General features: G+C 36.8%; 1 protein-coding gene across 3 annotated transcripts in view; it reads left to right on the top strand.

Annotated features, from left to right (window-relative positions):
• Window positions 1-1,222: 1,222 nt before the first annotated feature.
• CHUK (component of inhibitor of nuclear factor kappa B kinase complex) overlaps window positions 1,223-19,628 on the top strand; it is a 39,029-nt gene continuing 20,623 nt past the window's right edge. For 2 of the 3 annotated variants that reach the window (XM_036899077.2, XM_036899076.2), the window contains exons 1-11: window positions 1,224-1,411; window positions 5,234-5,328; window positions 7,065-7,179; window positions 7,838-7,907; window positions 9,523-9,611; window positions 10,749-10,838; window positions 10,978-11,102; window positions 11,300-11,407; window positions 12,012-12,147; window positions 17,993-18,187; window positions 19,100-19,202. In XM_036899077.2, the coding sequence (XP_036754972.2) occupies window positions 1,307-1,411; window positions 5,234-5,328; window positions 7,065-7,179; window positions 7,838-7,907; window positions 9,523-9,611; window positions 10,749-10,838; window positions 10,978-11,102; window positions 11,300-11,407; window positions 12,012-12,147; window positions 17,993-18,187; window positions 19,100-19,202 (1,231 nt within the window). In that variant the 5' untranslated portion in view covers window positions 1,224-1,306. Of the gene's footprint in view, window positions 1,412-5,233; window positions 5,329-7,064; window positions 7,180-7,837; window positions 7,908-9,522; window positions 9,612-10,748; window positions 10,839-10,977; window positions 11,103-11,299; window positions 11,408-12,011; window positions 12,148-17,992; window positions 18,188-19,099; window positions 19,203-19,628 lie in introns of all 3 variants that reach the window. The other variant, XR_005027438.2, reaches the window with a different exon arrangement.

Genomic DNA, 19,628 nt, shown 5'->3' with positions numbered 1-19,628 from the left:
GCTTTTGAAAAGTACAAAAATACTAACACTGGACCACAGAAACGTTTGGAATGGAACATGAAGTCTTCTTATGATACCAATAGATCTGAAACATATAAATCACAGTATTCCAAAATTTTAGGGACCAGGAAAGAATGACTGCTCCATTTTGTCATTTAGCATGCTTTCATTAGGAGAGCTGAAATTATTAATGTCAAATGGTTCTTGTGGAGAGACTTGTAAGGATTCCTCTCCTGCTTGAATCTTGGACCCTTCCCAGCAATGCCACATCAGTTTACTTCTACAGAGATTTTGGGATTCCTGTCCTCAATAGTGTCAGCAAAAAATCATCTCCACTTAACTCCATTGCTCTCAATGCAACCTGGTTTTGCACTGAAACTCACTGAAAAATGTATTCACAAAAGAACATACAAAAGTCTCAAACACAAGAAACACTCCCCACCCCTGCTATATCCACTAATAAATCTGTTTGGATAAAAACAGACAAGACCCTTCTTGAAATAATAAACATTTATGTAATAGAACTACTTCTGTAATTGGGTATATGATAATAATCTGGAAAATGTTTGTTTTCCCCTCAAGATCTAATTTAAAGGCATAACTGAGAAAATATAACTGACCCTCTAGTTATGATTTCAGTCTAGCAATATGCTGACGATGGTTAAGTGCAGCGATGAAACTTGTATACATTTGTGCCTACCAATTTCTTTAACTTTAATTGTCATCAATAAAGCTCATCGTTAGAAACAAAAAAAAGAAAAAAGAAAAAAGTGAACTACAAAGGCTAACACATCAGGCGGCCTGTTAGATCAGATTTTTTGAGTTCTTCGGATTCCACAATATTTAAACTACTGGCCTTTGCCAGTGCCAGCTTGGTAGGTGGTGGGGTTGGAGGATAGATGGCAGAGGTGTAAAGAAAGGTGAAATGTGGACAGGGATGGAGACGAGGTGAAGTTTAGAAAAGACATTACGGGAAAGACTGGTTGGGAAGGTGATTTGAATAGAAGGTAGTTTCTGGAGAGATCTTACATTTTTGAAAACTGGAGAAACAGTTTCCTGTTTTTATCTCTCAGCCAGGAAAATGCCCAGGGCGTTTAGGAAGCGGACCGAAAGCGCTAGCCGCCTACCCGCAGGGCTTGGTCGGCGGGGCTCCAGCGGCCTCCCAGGAGAGATTGGGGCGGAGCTTTTCTGCGATAGTTACCGGAAGTGACGCACATCTCGCGAGAAGGAGGACGCGTGAGCCTCAGCGGCCCGGAACCGGCCTCGGAACAGTGGCGGACCCTAAAGCTGTTTGCCCTCCCGCCCCATGGAGTGGCCCCCGGGGCTGCGGCCGGGCGCGGGCGGGCCCTGGGAGATGCGGGAGCGGCTGGGCACCGGCGGCTTCGGGAACGTCTGCTTGTACCAGCATCGGGTGAGTTGGGGCGCGAGAGGGAGCGGCGGTGTGTGTTTGTCAGAGCGTCTGTGAAACAGCGACTAACAGTATATGAGAGATTCTCGGTGAGATCTTGGGCAGTGTTGTGGCCAGTGAGCCTGTGAGTATGTGTGTGTTTGAGATACTGTGCTTGTGAGCCTGGTGACTGAGTTCGAGGTTGTGTCTGAGTTCCTGGGTCTCTGTGTGTGAGGTAGTTTTTAGGGGGAACTTCTGATATGTGTCAAGATACGACCAAGTGTTTACTGAATGTAATAGTGTGTATGTGCCTCTCTGAATGTAGAGGGCGTCGGGTGTGTAAGGCAGATGTATATCAGAGTGGGTATTGTGAGTATGAATGTTTGAGAAAATAGGGGGGCTGTATGTTGGAATGTGTTCCTGTGTGTTTGCTTCTAGGCCATGTGATCTCAGTAGGGGCTGGAGTAAACAAGGAAGGTTTCATGGTGGGCACACAGTCAAGCTTTTGAAAGCACTTGGTAGGCTTTGAAATTGGGGATGTCTTCCAGGTAGTGAACGGTATGACGATCAGCTGGTGAAGGATCATGGTTTCACAAGGGAAGGAGATAGATTGGGAGTGCGGTGCTCTAGTCGGTGGAAGACAGCAAACATCAGACTTGAGGTGTTGCTTTAATCGAACACATTTAATCATTGTAGCAGCAGTTAATAATTATGCTTGAGCTATGCGTTTTTTGATACACCAATAAAAGCCATGAACCCTTTTCCCAGAAAAATGCACAGGTGCACATCCACACAATCTTACGCATTACCATTGAGGGAGTTTATGCTCTCTCGAAGGATATTCACAGACTTTTTAGGTGTATTGACCCTGGACCAATAATAATTCTTGCAGTATAGCCTGTGTTCTGTTACCTGTAAAGTGGTTTTAATAATGTATATACATCACGGGTCTGTTTTAAGAATTAAAGAAAATAATGTGTGTAAAGCTAAGCACAGTACCCACCCATGATAAGACCTCAGATGTTAGCTCTTGCTCTGCTGTGTTGTTGCTGTCATGTCCTCATCATTAATTGACCATCATCATCATCATCATCATCAACTGACATTAAAAACAGAAATGTCAAGATTAAAGTGGCCTCAGAAGATTTTTTTTTTATAAAAGGTAAATCTGACTGGAAAAACATATGAGACCAGATGAGCAGTTAAGGTATTACTAAAATGCTTACAGTTGGCCTGTGAGTGGTGAAGTGAATTCAAGAGAAGAAATCAGGACTTTCTGTCTTAGGGAATATGGGTGTGAGTAGAGAACCCATAATATGTAGAGTGGGAGGTAGGGGAGATGGGAGTCTGTCTACCTGGGAGGAATATGCATGTTTGTGTGGCAGTTACAATGACAGATGTCTCTGATAGAACTAATGAAATTTTGTGAAGCAGGCTTCTAAACAGCTTGGAAGGAAATCTTGGAGAGAGGGAAATGGAAGATGAAGGACTAAGGCATTAAGTACTTTGACAGCAGACAAACAGTAAATTTAATCATTTACACCATCAGAGAGGATCTAAGACCCTCAAAGAGAAAAGTGGGAGGGCCAGGTACTTCCAGTGGGATGTTGCCTGTGGCCTTGTTTTTAAGCCTGTCCATCACCTGGTCTCAAGAAAATAAAGTATGCATACTGGCTGCTTTTTTTTACTGCTTTTCTTGATCCCTGGCTTGGAATGGATGAATACGTCAGTTTTCTTTAGATTGCAGTAAAGTATTTATTACAAAATTTATAATGTTAACCATTTTTAAGCACACATTGACATTGTGCAACTATCACCACTATTTCCAGAAGTTTTTCATCTTCCCAAACTGAAACTGTAGCCATTAAACAATAACTCTGCATTCCTCCCTCTCTCCACCACTGGCAACCACCACTCTATTTTGTGTCTCTATGGAATTCACCACTTTTTAAATGGAAGGTATTTGAGTTCCTCTAGAATCTTAGAAATCTTTCAGGAACTTTCCAGGTCTCCAGAGTGACTCATCCTCAAAACTGGGACATTTGACAACCGGGCCTATAGTGAGAAGAAATACTCTGTCTTAAGACTTGGAAACAGCATCATTACTTTTCCAGGCATGATTTAGGGTTTGCACTTAACAGCTTTCAGGATCCTTGTGTTTTGGTGGAAGCCATATCCCAGTATTCCATCTATATCTCTTGAATCAATGAAGAAGAGAAAGGATGTAAAATAGTTTATTTAGCTGAAAACTGTGTGGGGTACTGATGGTGCCCAAATTAACAAGGACAGTATTTCCTGCCCCCAAGGAAATTTCAAGTCTAATGGGAGAGGTAGACACAGACACCCTTTAAGTAATATAGTAACCTGTATAATGAATGTATTTGTCAAGTGATATGGATCCATGGCAAAATAACCAAGAACTCTTCCTGGGGAATAGGGTAGCACTTTTCAGAGTGTGTTTGGAAAAATTGATCCTGTGAAATGCTTTGAAAAAAAGGGTACTATGGTCAAATACATTGGGTGAATGCTCTGTGTAATGTTCTTTCATTTGTAGAGTGTTAACCTACATTAGTGTATTAAAAGCTCTGAAAAGGCCTGTAGTAAAGACACTGTTAACTTAATATTTTCCAGGGTTTTTTTCATTGTGATAAAATACACATTTACCATTTTAACCATTTTTAAGAGTATAGTTCTGTGGCATTAGGTACATTTTACACTATGCAACCATCACCACTATCCATTCCCAAGACATTCCCATTTTTTAAAACGCAGAAATTTTTGTTAACATTCTGACTATTCTTTGTGAAAAGGCTGAGTGAGGAGGGCCTTCACAGAGTAGATGAAATATAAACCGAGGAACTGAAGGATCTTATAGCATGAGATTTTTTTAAATGGATAGCTTCCTACCTCAGTCATATGAAATTTAGGGCTCAATGTTATTCATGGTTGTACCAGATTGTCTCCGTGGTGGTAGAAGCTTATATGAGACCTAGCTACAACCAGGTACCTGCTCAAAACAAAGGAAAGGTTGAAGAGGGTGAGGACTGAGGTTAGGCTAGACTGTACTGTATCCTAGTTCCTTTCTTCTTTCTCTGTGTATCTACTCTTTTATCTCTTAACTTCTCCTCTCACCCACTCCACCCCCATCAGACTATCCCATGTGAGTTATGTCTTGTTTCCTCATCTGTATATTTTTTTCCCTCATGTTTGTTCCTGACTTCTGTTCCTGGGCTGCATTATTATTGTTGCCAGAATGTGATAGATCTGGCTCTCCCTTGTAATGTGCATCAGGTTGGGTTCAATTTTAGTCACAACTGGCTAAATTACTAGTGATAATTTAGCCAGAGCTGTTAGGTATCTATTTATAAATATAGAAACAGAAATACAGTCATTGTTAGGATTTTCTTAAATGTCGCTTGAAATGCAAAGGTTTGGAACTAATTTTGGAGGCTTTTGTATTAGGTTTGGTCATTTCTTGCTGTTGAGTCCAGGGACCTCTGAGTTATCCTCTTCATTCTAGTTATGAAGGATGATAGGGTCCTTGTTAGCTGTCTTAACTAAGCTCAAAAAGAAGTTTGTAGGGTGTATATATTTTTCTATACACCTTTATAGCCTTAGTTACTTTTTGCCTTTGTGCTTTGGTGTGTTTGAAGGTAAATTTTAAAGCATTGCTTAAATAGCCTTATGGTTTACTTACCAAAAGCATTTGCTCCAAAAGTGGATAAATATGTTTAATTACTAAAGCTAAAGAGTTTTGTTTTCCCAGCTTGGCATTTCTTTGATGGTAAGTAAATCTGCATGAGAATATAACTTATATTTTTTTCTGTTGGTTTTCTATTTTGGCAGGAACTTGATCTCAAAATAGCAATTAAATCTTGTCGCCTAGAGCTTAGTACCAAAAACAGAGAACGGTGGTGCCATGAAATCCAGATCATGAAAAAGTAAGTATACTCGATGACTCATTTCCCCAGTTCTGCAGCCCAGCCAGATGTCATCACAGGGGAGGAGGCCAGGAATCCATTCTTGTCAGGATCTTTTTAGGAGCATATTTTCATCCTTCTTGTTAAATATATATGTTCTATTTCAAGTAATAACATCACATTATGATTAGGTAGGTTTAGTTTTAAAAGTCAGCTAGGTCTCATCTGACTCAGTTCTCTGAGGGCAGAATCTATTCCTTCTGTATCTTGGGCAGTGGTCATCTGTTTGACTTTCTAGTTAAATAGCAAGCACTGCTCTCATTTCTTTACTCTCATCTACTTTTATTAAATAGTGTATCTATTGCTTTGTAAAAAATTACCCCAAAACTTAGTGGCTTAAAACAACAATTTACTGTCTTATAGTTTCTGTGATTTAGGAATTCAGGAGTAACTTAGCTGAGTGGTTCTGACTCAGGATATCCCTCCTGACACATCCCAAAACGTTGACTGGAGCTGCAGTCATTCAGAGGCTTGAGTGGAGTTGGTGGAATGTGGCTAGAGGAATCACGTCCTCATAGGGGCCTCTCCCTAAGGAAGCTTGAATGTCTTTATGACATGGCAGCTAATTTTCTCCAAAGTGCATGATCTGAGAGAGACAGCAAGATTAAAGCTGACATATCTTTTATGATCTTTCCTTGGAAGTCACTCTCCATCCTTTCTGCCACATTCTATTTGATAGAAATGAGTCACTAAGTACAGCTTACACTTAAGGGGAGGAGAAGTAAGCTGTTGAAGGGAGAAGCGGATGTATTTGGAAACCTCCACAGATAGTCTGCTAAGTGCTTTACAAGTAATTTCTTCTAATTGTCACAGCAACGCTGTATTTTGCAATCCTATTTTATAGATGAGTAAGTTGAAGCTCATGGAGTCATACAACTAGTAGGAATAGAGACTGGATTTGAAATAGGCACTTTCTGGCTCCAGTATTTGTTCTTAAGTCACTTTAATGGTTTTCAAACATGGCAATGTGGTAGAAACACCAGGAAAGCTTGTTAACAGTATAAATTCTCAGGCCCTGCACATGGAGTTTCTGTTTCTTTAGGTTTCTAAGACCGGGAAATCTATTCCAGTTTTGAGATCTACTGCATGATGATGATGATGTTGATGATTGTGATAATGTCTGGGGTAATTTATTGTTAAGAAAAAGAGATATTAGGAAAAAATATATAGTGTAATTCAATACTTTTTGAAAAAAAATGTATTTGTGTACAGGTTAAAAACTGGAAGGATATATGCCAATATTTTAATAGTATTCACCTCTGGGTAATATTATATTATAAGTGATTATGGGAGAGCCAGTATGATACAGGCTTTGAAGCTTAGACTGCCAGATTTGAATCCTTACTTGACGGCCTGTTTGCTGTATGATCTTATGCTTATTTGTGTTTCAACTTTCTCCTGTTCTGATAGACTATTAATAAATCTACCTATACTAGGATTATTGTGACAAGCAAATAAGTTAATGTGTTTATTGCTTGGCACATAGAAATATAACAGTAATGATAGTGATAGTATTTTTATCTATATTTTCTTTTTAAAAATTATTAATTTTTAATTATACAAATGAGAAATTAGAATATTATAAATAATGCTAGCTTTTCTTCCTGTCATTGCTTCCCAATTAACTACCATTTCAACCCCAATACCTTTTCATTAGAAAAAAAATTTTGATTATAATGTTTTCCCCTTCTTGTTAGGTTGAACCACGCCAATGTTGTAAAGGCCTGTGATGTTCCTGAGGAATTGAATTTTTTGATTAATGATGTGCCTCTTTTAGCAATGGAATACTGTTCTGGAGGAGATCTCCGGAAGGTAGTGTTGATGTCTTGAAATGATGAGATAGTAGATCATGAACTTTAGTAGTGTTTGAACCACATTCATTATGATAATCTAGACTAAGGGTCATAAACTATGGCCTGTTACTTGTTTTTGTGGCCACTTTCTTACTATAGGAGCAAAGTTAAGTAGTTGTGGCAGAGACTGTATGACCTGCAAAGCCAGAAATATTTATTTCTGTCTGGCCTTTAATAGAGAATGTTTGTTGACCCCTGATTTAGACCATGCATTTTATTTTTCATTGGTGGTAGTATTTGTAGGATGGGACTATATTGATGGTATTAGATAAAAATATCAGTTTTTAAGGTATTTATAAAAAAAGTTCTCACCATTGCAAATCTTTCTTTCCTATTTCATTTTAAATCTGCCACACGGGTATCTGTATATCTAAATCTGTATATGGTTTTTCAACATTTTTCAGTTTCAATACTTTCCTCCATTATTTTTACTTGTCTAATTCTTGTCATAAAATTTACATGTCCTCAGTATGGATTTGGTCATTTTTTCTCTTAGATTTTCTTAATCATGACATTTTCTTATTTGAATATTCTTTTAGACTATAGTGATTATTGTGTCACTATTACTGTTCAGTATTATGGGCACTGCATTTTTAGATATCTTTTTTTTTCTTTAGCTGCTCAACAAACCAGAAAATTGTTGTGGACTTAAAGAAAGCCAGATACTTTCTTTACTGAGTGATATAGGTATGTAATCAATATGAAAATACCATCACAATTTAATGCCCCCTTGGTCCATGAAAGATTCTGTATACTACTTGGGAATTAAGGAGAATTATTGATGTACTATGCAAAGCACCAATTTTTTTTTTTTTCTGCTTATTTCTTTTAATCTTACAAAACAATGCCATAGACTGTGATAGGGCACATCCTCTTACATATACTCTTTTTTTTTTTTTAATGGGATTGGAAAAGAAGTAGTATTCTTTATTGGTTGTGGATGGGTTTGACACATACACAATATGAAGTTTTTTATATCTTCTAAATACCTGTTAATTTTTTTTTGTTGTTGTTGTCATTAATCTACAATTACATGAAGAACATTATGTTTACTAAGCTCCCCTGTCACCAAGTCCCCCACACACACCCCATTACAGTCACTGTCCATCAGCATAGTAAGATGCTGTAGAATCACTACTTATCTTCACTGTATTACACAGCCCTCCCCATACCCCCCCACATGCTAATTATACATGCTAATCATAATACCCCCTTTCTTTTTCTCTGCCCTTATCCCTCCCTTCCCCCCATCCTCCCCAGTCCCTTTCCCTTTGGTAACTGTTAGTCCATTCTTGGGTTCTGTGATTCTGCTGCTGTTTTGTTCCTTCATTTTTTCTTTGTTCTTATACTCCACATATGAGTGAAATCATTTGGTACTTGTCTTTCTCCACCTGGCTTATTTCACTGAGCATAATACCCTCTAGCTCCATCCATGTTGTTGCAAATGGTAGGATTTGTTTTCTTCTTATGGCTGAATAATATTCCATTGTGTATATGTACCACATCTTCTTTATCCGTTCATCTACTGATGGACATTTAGGTTGCTTCCATTTCTTGGCTATTGTAAATAGTCAAAGCACCAATTTTTGACATCTATAAGAAATTATCAGAAAAATTTAACTGTTGCTCTTGATGCTAAGTTAAAAGTAGGATATTTTGTTATTTTTTATTTTTGTGTTAGGAGTCCATTTTTGACTAATAGATGTTCTAGTTGCTGACAAAAAATGATGTAAAATGACCATATTCAATTTTATTTCCCCTCCCTCCTTGATTATTATGGTTATTTTATTTACCAGTGTATTGCATTTCATAGCATAGGTTCTCAAGTCAACTCTTACGGTGAAATTTCTTTTCAATCAGAATTACTCCTGAAAAAGCCTTAAAATAACCAGTACCTAGGCCCTTGGAGGAAGATCAAAAGCCAAAAATATGTTTCCCTATGTATTATGATTTTCCTTCTTTTCCTACGTCCTGGAGGCCAAAGTTTAGTTGAAGAGAGTGATTTAGGTGGGAGGAAAAGGCTACAAAGGATAAATATAGGGATTTTTTTAAAATTGCTTGTTCCATTTTTTAATGTTAATTCTCATAGGTTAAATGAGCATATGATATAATTCTGCAGTATTTGTTTAATGTTACTGGATTTTCTGTGGAGATTATCTGAACTGCTGTAATATCATTAATCATTTAGTACAATGGTCCATATAAATTTGAGCATCAGAGCAGATCTGTATAAAATGTAAGATGAATTTTTTTTAGTTAAATGTTTTCAATTACCTCAAAATGCATTTTAAACTTTATTTAGGGTCTGGAATCCGTTATTTGCATGAAAACAAAATTATACATCGTGATCTAAAACCAGAAAACATAGTTCTTCAAGATGTTGGTGGAAAGGTAGGTGAAACCTGAAGAAACATTCCATGCTAGTTGAATATAGTCTCCCTTACATGTAGTTAGTCTTTGAGGTTTGGTGCCCTTCTATAGCACTCTATACTTTTTCTGTCCCAGCCCTCACTTCATTGAACTGTGGTTTTGTGTTTAGTTGTTTATGTCCTTTCTAACATAGTAGCTGCATCAGAGAACGAACTGCACCTGTCTTGTTCACTTTTGTTTCTCCATCACAGTATTACTAGAGATAGCAGGCAGTGAGTAGTTTGTTAATCCTTATGAAGCACATCCACAAAACACACACATCCTGGGTTTGCTTTACTTTAAGAAAAAAAGTATGTTTACTTAAATAGTTTCTTATTTAAGAAAAAGCCCTTCAATTTTCCTCCCCCACATAAGTTCTATATTTAAAATTCAAAGCCTTGATTTCTCTGATTCTTAAATGAGTCATTTTGAGAAGAACCACAAATTGTGAATTGGCTCCTGAAGTATTTGTTTTCATCAGAATAATTTGAGCAGTTTTGTTTTGCTTCTAGTACCCAAGTTCCACTCTAATAAAGATGTAAAACCAGGAGCCTGAACCTTGAATTAGATTGGGCGGTCTTTAGTTAGTGAAGATGGTGGTCATTTGGAGGTGATGAAACCTTGCTAATGCTTCCTCGCTTAGGAGTCTTTCAGGTATTGGCACAAACTATCTCTGCTCTCCCCCCACAAGACTTCAGGACTTTCTTAAGTTAGACAGGTGTTTGCTGACATTGATCCACTCTAATGCTTCTTCAAGTTTGGAAGTTACCCTTACTTTTGCCTTTCAGTTTAATGGACAAACTTTATTCTGAATATACCAAAATGAAAATTAATAGACAATCTGTATTTTGTTTTTACTGCATACCAGGCACTGTGTTGAATTCTTTCACTATTTTCACTGAATCCTAATAACAATTCTATGATGTAGGGATTGTCAGTAATCCCATTATATAGGAAACTGAGAGAAATTAGGTAACTTCATCAAGATTACATCGCTAGTTAAGTGATGGAGCTCAGGCTTGGAATTCCACACATTGTGTTATTCCAGCCTTATGAGGACATTGTTGCTTTTTTTTTCCCCCAAATTTCTCAACCATTTAATGCTTAACTGTTTTGCAGATTGTGCATAAAATAATCGATCTGGGCTATGCCAAAGATGTTGATCAAGGAAGTCTGTGTACATCGTTTGTGGGAACATTGCAGTATCTGGTAGGACATGTATTATTCCTTTGAATATAAGTGTACAACATTCTCATTCTTATTTCTGGAGGTCATGAATATAGTAGTTCAAAAGTTAAGTAGCTTTTCTCTTACAGTGTTGACATTTAAGGCATTTTTTCTTTTGAAGGCCCCAGAGCTCTTTGAGAATAAGCCTTACACAGCCACTGTTGACTACTGGAGCTTTGGGACCATGGTGTTTGAATGTATTGCTGGATATAGGCCTTTTTTGCATCACCTGCAGCCATTTACCTGGTAAGAAATGGAAGAGAACGTTGGTTCTCCTTGGTATGCTTAAGGGGAATAGAAATTTTCAGTTGCCTGCTTTTTCCCCTCTTCTCTCAAATAGTATAACTGCCTTTTAAACATATTATTGAATAAAATTAAATGGAAAAAAATCAGAGTATTTGTGAGAATCAGGTTGTCAACTGAGGTAGCTTTTGTTTTTCTAGGCATGAAAAGATTAAGAAGAAGGATCCAAAATGTATATTTGCATGTGAAGAGATGACAGGAGAAGTTCGGTTTAGTAGCCATTTACCTCAACCAAACAGCCTTTGTAGGTATGTATGTTTTAGCTGAGGAAGTTCACCTCAGTTTCTTCAGGGTTGTAAAAGAACAGTAGAATTGTTGTCTGTTTCAAGCAGCATTGTCCAGTAGAACTTTCTGTGATGATGGAAACATTTTACGTGTGGGCTGGCCACATGTGGCTGTTGAGCTCTTGAAAGATGGATAGTGTGGTGGAAGAACTGAATTTTAAATTGTTTATTTTAATTAACTTAAGAGTGAATGCAAATAGCCACTGTGGCTACTGGCTACCATATTGGACAGTGCACAGGTCTAGTAGAAACAATGACTGCTGCCATTCAGCTGATTGGCTTAGTGTGAAGAAAACTTTTGGGATACTGAAGTAAATCGGTTCATTGGAAAAAGGAACAGGACTTAACCTGTTGAAATCGCCAGTAGCTAACTTACATATCTGCATTTTGGGTTGTTTTTATGGAGAAAAGTTTGTCTGTGTCATACGAACTATTTGAAAGTAAGATGCAAAGTGGTACAGACAAGTAACAAGAAAGGAAGTGGACAGCATTTATAAAATTAACTTTTTTACAATACAAAAAAAATTGGAACATAATGATCTTCACCTAATTTTTGTATGTTTTCTAGTTTAATAGTAGAACCCATGGAAAACTGGCTGCAATTGATGCTGAACTGGGATCCTCAGCAGAGAGGAGGACCTACTGATCTTACTTTGAAGCAGCCAAGATGTTTTATATTAATGGATTACATTTTGAATTTGAAGGTTAGTTTGAATGGGGTCTACTTCACGAGCCTGTATTGAAGTTAACAAGTTTATTTGGAAAATGAGCATAAATATAGTTTAATAATCTTTTCCTGATGCTTATTTGAAAAAGGAAATTTTATTCTTAGAACTGATACATTTTTATTTCTTTAGTTAGCTTTTCCCAGTTTTATTTCTAAGTCTTTGTTGATTATTCCTTTGAAGCATTTTTTTCATTTTCCCTTTCCTCATATTGGTGCTACTAGACCGCATTCATTTAGGTTTGATCATATTGGATTTGGTTTTGGAGAAAGGTTCCTATCTTGTTTTCATACCTCTATACTTCTTCCCCATCCTATAGTCCATGCAGCAATGAACTGCCCATTTTATCTTCTGAAATGCTTTTTTTAATATTCATGTTGGAGAAACTAAAATAGTTTTTTCTTGCCTACCAAGTCAAGTCTTAAAGTGAAATCCTTGGTCTCGTACCTGCCTCTCTTATCCTTTACTTTACTCAGGACATATTGTCACTGCTCCTTATGCCATCAAGCCTATTTCCCATTTTTGTGCTTTGACTTATGCTGTCCTTCTGCCTGAATGATCTCTGTCTTTGTATTTCCTCACCTACACTGGCACATGTTAACTCTCCTGATCTCTGAATGGGCTATGCCATACAGTTTGTCATTTAATCATATTTATTATATGCTTTAATTATTTCTCTAATTCCACTCATATAGATTTGTCTTCTTTGATTCTCAGATTGTTTTTACTACTTTTATTAACAATCACCCACCCTACCATGACACCACACCCCAGCATTCTGTACAAAGCAGGGCATGTACCAGGTTCTCAGTAAATATTCACTGGTAAGAATGAGAGGCACTGTTAATGCTGTGTACCCAGAAACAACTCTTATCTGCAGTCTTTCTATGTTTATTAATTGCTTGTAGTAGGTAGGGTTTCTAAAATTGAAAAGAAATTATATAAGGTTTGACCCTAATCTTTGTATACTCTATTAAACAGGAACTTGAGGTCATGTTTATGTCATTCTTGGTTTGGTATTGAAAAGATATCTGGCTTCTTGATTTAGTTGTTTCTACTGTGCCGAAGAATCAAATCATTATTTAGGGTGACAGCCAAGCAGGAACTGGTTATAATTTTTAGTTCTTTGTTTCCTCCAAAAAATGTTTATGGTTTTTATCTCAGCAGACCTCTCATGGTAATCAGAGCATCATTTCTACTTTGAAGGGGTCTATGAGCATCTGCTTGTCATAGAGCTTGGGGAAAGAGTTTTATTTATGTATTTTGTGGTCTATAGTCTTTAGTTCGTTTGCAGCACCATTACTTACCTATCTGTGAATCTGGGAAAGTATTTATTTATTTTTAGTTTGAGTACAGTAATACCTTTTTTTAAATTTTTTATTTTGGTATCATTAATATAAAATCACATGGGCAACATTGTGGTTACTAAATTCCCCCATTATCAAGTCCCCACCACATACCCCATTACAGTCACTGTCCATCAGCATAGTAAGATGCTATAGAGTCACTACTTGTCTTCTCTGTGCTATACTGCCTTCCCTGTGCCCCCTGCCCTACATTATGTGTTCTATTTGTAATACCCCTTATTCCCCTTCTCCCTCCCTTCCCACCCACCCTCCCCAGTCCCTTTCCCTTTGGTAACTGTTAGTCCATTCTTGGGTTCTGTGAGTGTGCTGCTGTTTTGTTCCTTCAGTTTTTGCTTTGTTGTTATGCTCCACAGATGAGTGAAATCATTTGGTACTTGTCTTTCTCCACCTGGCTTATTTCACTGAACATAATACCCTCTAGCTCCGTCCATGTTGTTGCAAATGGTAGGATTTGTTTTCTTCTTATGGCTGAATAATATTCCATTGTGTATATGTACCACATCTTCTTTATCCATTCATCTACTGATGGACACTTAGGTTGCTTCCGTATCTTGACTATTCTAAGTAGTACTGCAATAAACGTAGGAGTGCATATGTCTTTTTGAAACTGGGATCCTACATTCTTAGGGTAAATTCCTAGGAATGGAATTCCTGGGTCAAATAGTATTTCTATTTTTAGTTTTTTGAGGAGCCTCCATACTGCTTTTCCACAATGGTTGAACTAGTTTACATTCCCACCAGCAGTGCAGGAGGGCTCCCCTTTCTCTGCATCCTCACCAGCATTTGTTGTTCCTAGTCTTTTCTATGTTGGCCTTCCTAACTGGTGTGAGGTCATATCTCATTATGGTTTTAATTTACATTTCCCTGATAATTAGCGATGTGGAGCATCTTTTCATGTGCCTGTTGGCCATGTGAATTTCTTTGTTGGAGAAATGTCTGTTCATATCCCCTGCCCATTTTTTAATAGGGTTATTTGCTTTTTGGGTGTTGAGGTGTGTGAGTTCTTTATATATTTTCTGTGTTAACCCCTTGTCGGATATGTCATTTACAAATATATTTTCCCATACTGTAGGATGCCTTTTTGTTCTGCTCATGGTGTCCTTTGCTGTACAGAAGCTTTTTAGCATGATGTAGTCTCATTTGTTCATTTTTTATTTTGCTTCTCTTGCCTAAGGAGATACGTTCAGGAAAAAGTTGCTCATGTTTATATTCAAGAGATTTTTGCCTATGTTTTCTTCCAAGAGTTTTATGGTTTCATAACTTACATTCAGGTCTATGATCCATTTTGAGTTTACTTTTGTGTATGGGGTTAGACAATAATCCAGTTTTATTCCCTTGCATATAGCTGTCCAGTTTTGCCAACACCAGTTGTTAAAGAGACCGTCATTTCCCCATTGTATATCCATGGCTCCTTTATCATATATTAATTGACCATATATGCTTGGGTTTATATCTGGGCTCTCTAGTCTGTTCCATTAGTCTATGGGTCTGTTCTTGTGCCAGGACCAAATTGTTTTGATTACTGTGGCTTTGTAGTAGAGCTTGAGGTTGGGGAGTCTAATCCTCCCTGCTTTATTTTTCCTTCTCAGGATTGCTTTGGCTATTCGGGGTCTTTTGTGGTTCCATATGAATTTTAGAACTATTTGCTCTAGTTCATTGAAGAACACTATTGGTATTTTGATAGGGATTATATTGAATCTGTAAATTGCTTTAGGCAGGATGGCCATTTTGACAATGTTAATTCTTCCTATCCATGAGTACTGGATGTGTTTCGATTTATTGGTATCTTCTTTAATTTCTCTCATGAGTGTCTTGTAGTTTTCAGAGTATAAGGTCTCAGTAATACCTTGTTTAAAGGATCAGTATTATCATGAAGTTGTGCAGAATAAGGTATGCATAGAGTACTATTCATAGTAGTTCAGAGATGCTTTGTAGACATCATGATATGACTGAATTTTGAAAGATAAGAGTTAGGGCTAGGCAGGGGGGAAGGTTTACAGGCAGGGACTATCAGGAAGACAGAAGCATGAACTGCAAAACAGCTTGGTATTATTGTAGGCTATTTTCTAAGTTGTTCAAGGAGGGAATGACATCTGTCTGATTTTCATTTAAAAAAGAAATCAACAGAACAGTTACTGAAATGTTTCTTTAAAAAAATGGAACTAGAGAATCTGCATATTTTTCCTACTATTGTGAAAATCTTTAAATATGTAGAAAAGTTGAAAAAAGTATATTCAGCAAAGATAATGGTGAAACAGAAGTATTTAATCATCCTTTATTTGCTTCCTCTTTCATGCCTCAAAGTACGACTATATCCTAAGAGTTTTGCCTTGGTTTTCTCTTTTTCTATATTACTTTTTCTTCCTTTTTTTTGCTAATTTCTTCAATTGTGTGAGTTTAACTATAAGCTGAATATGGATAACTCCCAAATTTATCTCCTCAGTTGTGAATTTTCTGCAGAGTGTTTGTAACTGCTCTATAAACTATACCTGATGGTCCCACTGGCACCCAAGACTTTATTTATTAAAAACAAAACACATCTCTATTAAATCTGCTTGTACCTGTGTCTCTTACTTGCATTGTCATCTTTCTAGTTAACTGGGTGGGAAACGTTGGCTGTCTGACTAGCTCTCCTTCAATCTCCATATCCAATTATTTTGTCAGATTTAGCTTTTAAATGTTTTAACAGTTTTGGGATTGTCAGATTCTCAGTTTAGAAAGCCTTCCATAGTTCCTGTCTGCTTGCTGAATAAACTCCAAATCCTTACACTGATATTCAGAATCTATCTTGGTCTCTCTCATCCTACATTTTCAGCCTTGCTCCTATTATGCCGTAAGGCAGCATTGTTCAGGAATATGTGAACTGGATATTTATATTATCTGATAATGCTCATCCCTTTCTACCTTTCTGCCCCATTACCTTGTTTTCTGCCTATTATTTTCTTCTTTCAAGCTTTCCTTGTTCTAACTTTTCTTCCTTTCAGAGTTTAGCTTGAACAGTGCTGCTTTTATAAAGTACCCCTTTTCCTTCCACCAAGTAATCTCCTTTGGAATCTGTACAATTTTTTCTTTACATTTGTAGCACCTATCTCATTTTGCCTTGTATTCAGTTCTCTTAATGTTTCCTAGTATCTTTGATATACTATTATGCTATGGAGGGCAGGAATCGTAAGTTACTCAGTTTGCCTACTCACACTTAATAGTATGTACCATGGTAAGTGCTCATTAAATATTTCAGTGAACAAAAGGATAATTAAGTTGTATTTCCTCTCCTTTTTTTTGGTTCTCTTCTGGCTTAGCTTTGGTAATGGGATGCCATGATGATTTACCCTGTTTAACTTATCTCCTGTGTAAAAGTAAATGTCCATCTTAGGATTTTCATCCTAAGTTTCTTGCTATTAGTGGCAGCTGTTATAGTGTGAAATCTGCCTAGGCTGGGGAGGAATCCATGTCAACTCTGAACATTCCTTTCTCTTCCTCCCACCTTTTTAAACATGAAAGGTTATTATATATTAAAGAAAAGTTAATACTTTACCACTGTAATAAACATTTCTAGTAGAGATAATTTTAATCATTTGGAAACACTAGTTAATGTAAGGCACTGGCAAATAATAGGTATTAATTTTGTGTGGCTTATCGAAGGGCAGGGGAAGGAAGAGGATTTAGAATCATGTTGTGTTCAAAAGACTGCCCTCTAACTCTGTGGTAGTCTGTGGTTACCTCAGTTACCTCTGCCTAGCTAAAGCCCCACCTAACTCAGTCTCACACTCACTTGGCTTATATGAGGCTACTTGCAGAGGGGCTTTAGGTGAGAGTAATGACTGTTTTCTTATCAACTTTGGGTCCTTAGGCAGATCACTGCTCTGGGCTTTGGATAATACTTTTTTTCCTGCTTAAAGAAAGGCCTAGCTCTTCTATCAGATGATTATTTTTTGAGACAGTGTAAGGTGGACAGATGGGAGCTCCGATCTAAGTCTACCAGTTACTGGTTCTTGGTCCCTAACAAGTTAACTTCTGAAAATTCTGGTTTCTCTCTCTGCCAAAATGGAGATTAGAAGATCCAATTTATGGGATGTTTATGTGAAAGCACTTAATCTGTGGTTGGCATCTGTTAGGCTCAGAAATGGGAATGTTCCATTTCAGGTCTACTATATATTTCTCAGAATAAATAAGTGTTGCCTTTTTAAATTGGAGTTCTTACTTCTTGACTTTGTACCTCCCTAGAATTTTGAAGCTTTATTCCTTGGAACTAATATCTGCTGGAGAAAAGTAAACTCTTCTTTTTTTCAGAATGTCATTTTATAATTAGAGAAGGAGATCTCATTTTGGAAAATGTTGAACCTTATAGTGCAGAGGTAGTGCCTTTTGCTTATATTCCCTTTAGAATCTAGCATCGAATCTTCTGTTTATCCCATTATCAATAATCACTTCACTTATGTTTTCTTATGTTTATACAGATAGTACACATCCTAAATATGACTTCTGCAAAGATAATTTCTTTTTTGTTACCACCTGATGAAAGTCTTCATTCACTGCAGTCTCGTATTGAGCGTGAAACTGGAATAAATACTGGTTCTCAAGAGCTTCTGTCAGAGATGGGAAATTCTCTGGATCCTCGGAAACCAGCCTCTCAATGTGTTCTAGACGGAGTCGTAAGAGAATTTTAATATACCTACAGTCTAAGAAATCTGCATTGAAGGATTGCATGCCCTGCATTTTTTTATATATACTGGGAATCTCCTGGTAGATATGAAACATTTGTTGTTTTGAAATTTGAATAACTTTTCTTTGGTGTCAGTTCTCTCTTCTTTTTTCCCCCTTTTTGTACTTGAAGCCTAAAACCTTGAAATCAGGCCAGTAGTCTCATAGTTCCTGCCAGAGGATAGAGGGATGATAAATGTGATTGTGGTCATGACTCTTTTTTTGTTCTTTTATTTACTTTGTTGAGATATATCTTATATATCATATAATTTACACATTTCAAGTGTACAATTCAGTGATTTTTTTTTTTAGCAAATTTACCTAATTGCACAGCCATTGTCATAAATCACTTTTAAAACATTTCCATCTCAATAAGATCCTTCATGTCCATTAACTTTTAATGTCCATTCTGCCCACCCCAGGCAACTGCTACCTTATTTTCTATTTCTATCAGTTTGCCTTTTCTGAACATTTCATCTAAATGGAATCATACGATCTGTAGTCTGTAATGTTTGACTTCTTTCACTTAACATTATGTTTTTGAGGTTCATTCATGGTCATAGCATCTATCAGGACTTTATTCCTTTTGATTACTGAATAGTGTTCCCATTGTATGGATATCTGTTATTATGACTTTTTGCTTTCATCCTTTTGGGTCTTGTGATTGTTTTTCACTTTAGCCCATAGTACAGTTATTTTTTTATTTTTCCTAAAGTTTAGACCATAAATCTGTAAGATGTATGCAATGAATATTGATTTAATTCATTTGCATTTTAAAATAGGAAATCTGGTACTTAAGTCCTTAGAGAACCTGGGATTTTCAAGGGTCTTTTTTTTTTTTTTAATGTTTGTTTCTTTTTCAGAGAGGCTGTGATAGCTATATGGTTTATTTGTTTGATAAAAGTAAAACTGTATATGAAGGACCGTTTGCTTCCAGAAGTTTATCTGACTGTGTAAATTATATTGGTAAGTATAGTCCATTTACTGGCTGGGCTTTAAAACTGAAATATGATAATTTTGACTCAACATGATTATTAGAAATGGTCTTTTGGTGTTTTGTCTTATATCTCATACCTCAGGTTTCTATATGTGGTGAAAAATGGATTTATGTAGTTTGGAAGTTGAAAAAGTAGAGTTTGAATCACCACCAGATCCCTCGTTTGGGGGTAGACTGACTTCCCTCGGATAGGGCTCTCACAGATAGAGGAATGAATCTGTACTGTTAATTAAGCCTACTTTTTAGTTGGTGCTTCATTATTTCAGCATGTTCAAATATTTCATTTTATCGTATGAATACTACTTAATGTTCAGATGTTTTCATTTATCTTGTGAGAATTATTCTTCAAAGAAGTTAGTGATCAATTTCTGTCAACCCAAAACTAAAATCAAACA

The sequence above is a fragment of the Manis pentadactyla genome, chromosome 8 (assembly GCF_030020395.1).
Source record: "Manis pentadactyla isolate mManPen7 chromosome 8, mManPen7.hap1, whole genome shotgun sequence".
Taxonomy (NCBI): Eukaryota; Metazoa; Chordata; class Mammalia; order Pholidota; family Manidae; genus Manis; species Manis pentadactyla.
Note: the sequence above shows the minus strand (reverse complement) of the source record. Positions and strands in the feature narration are given on the sequence as shown.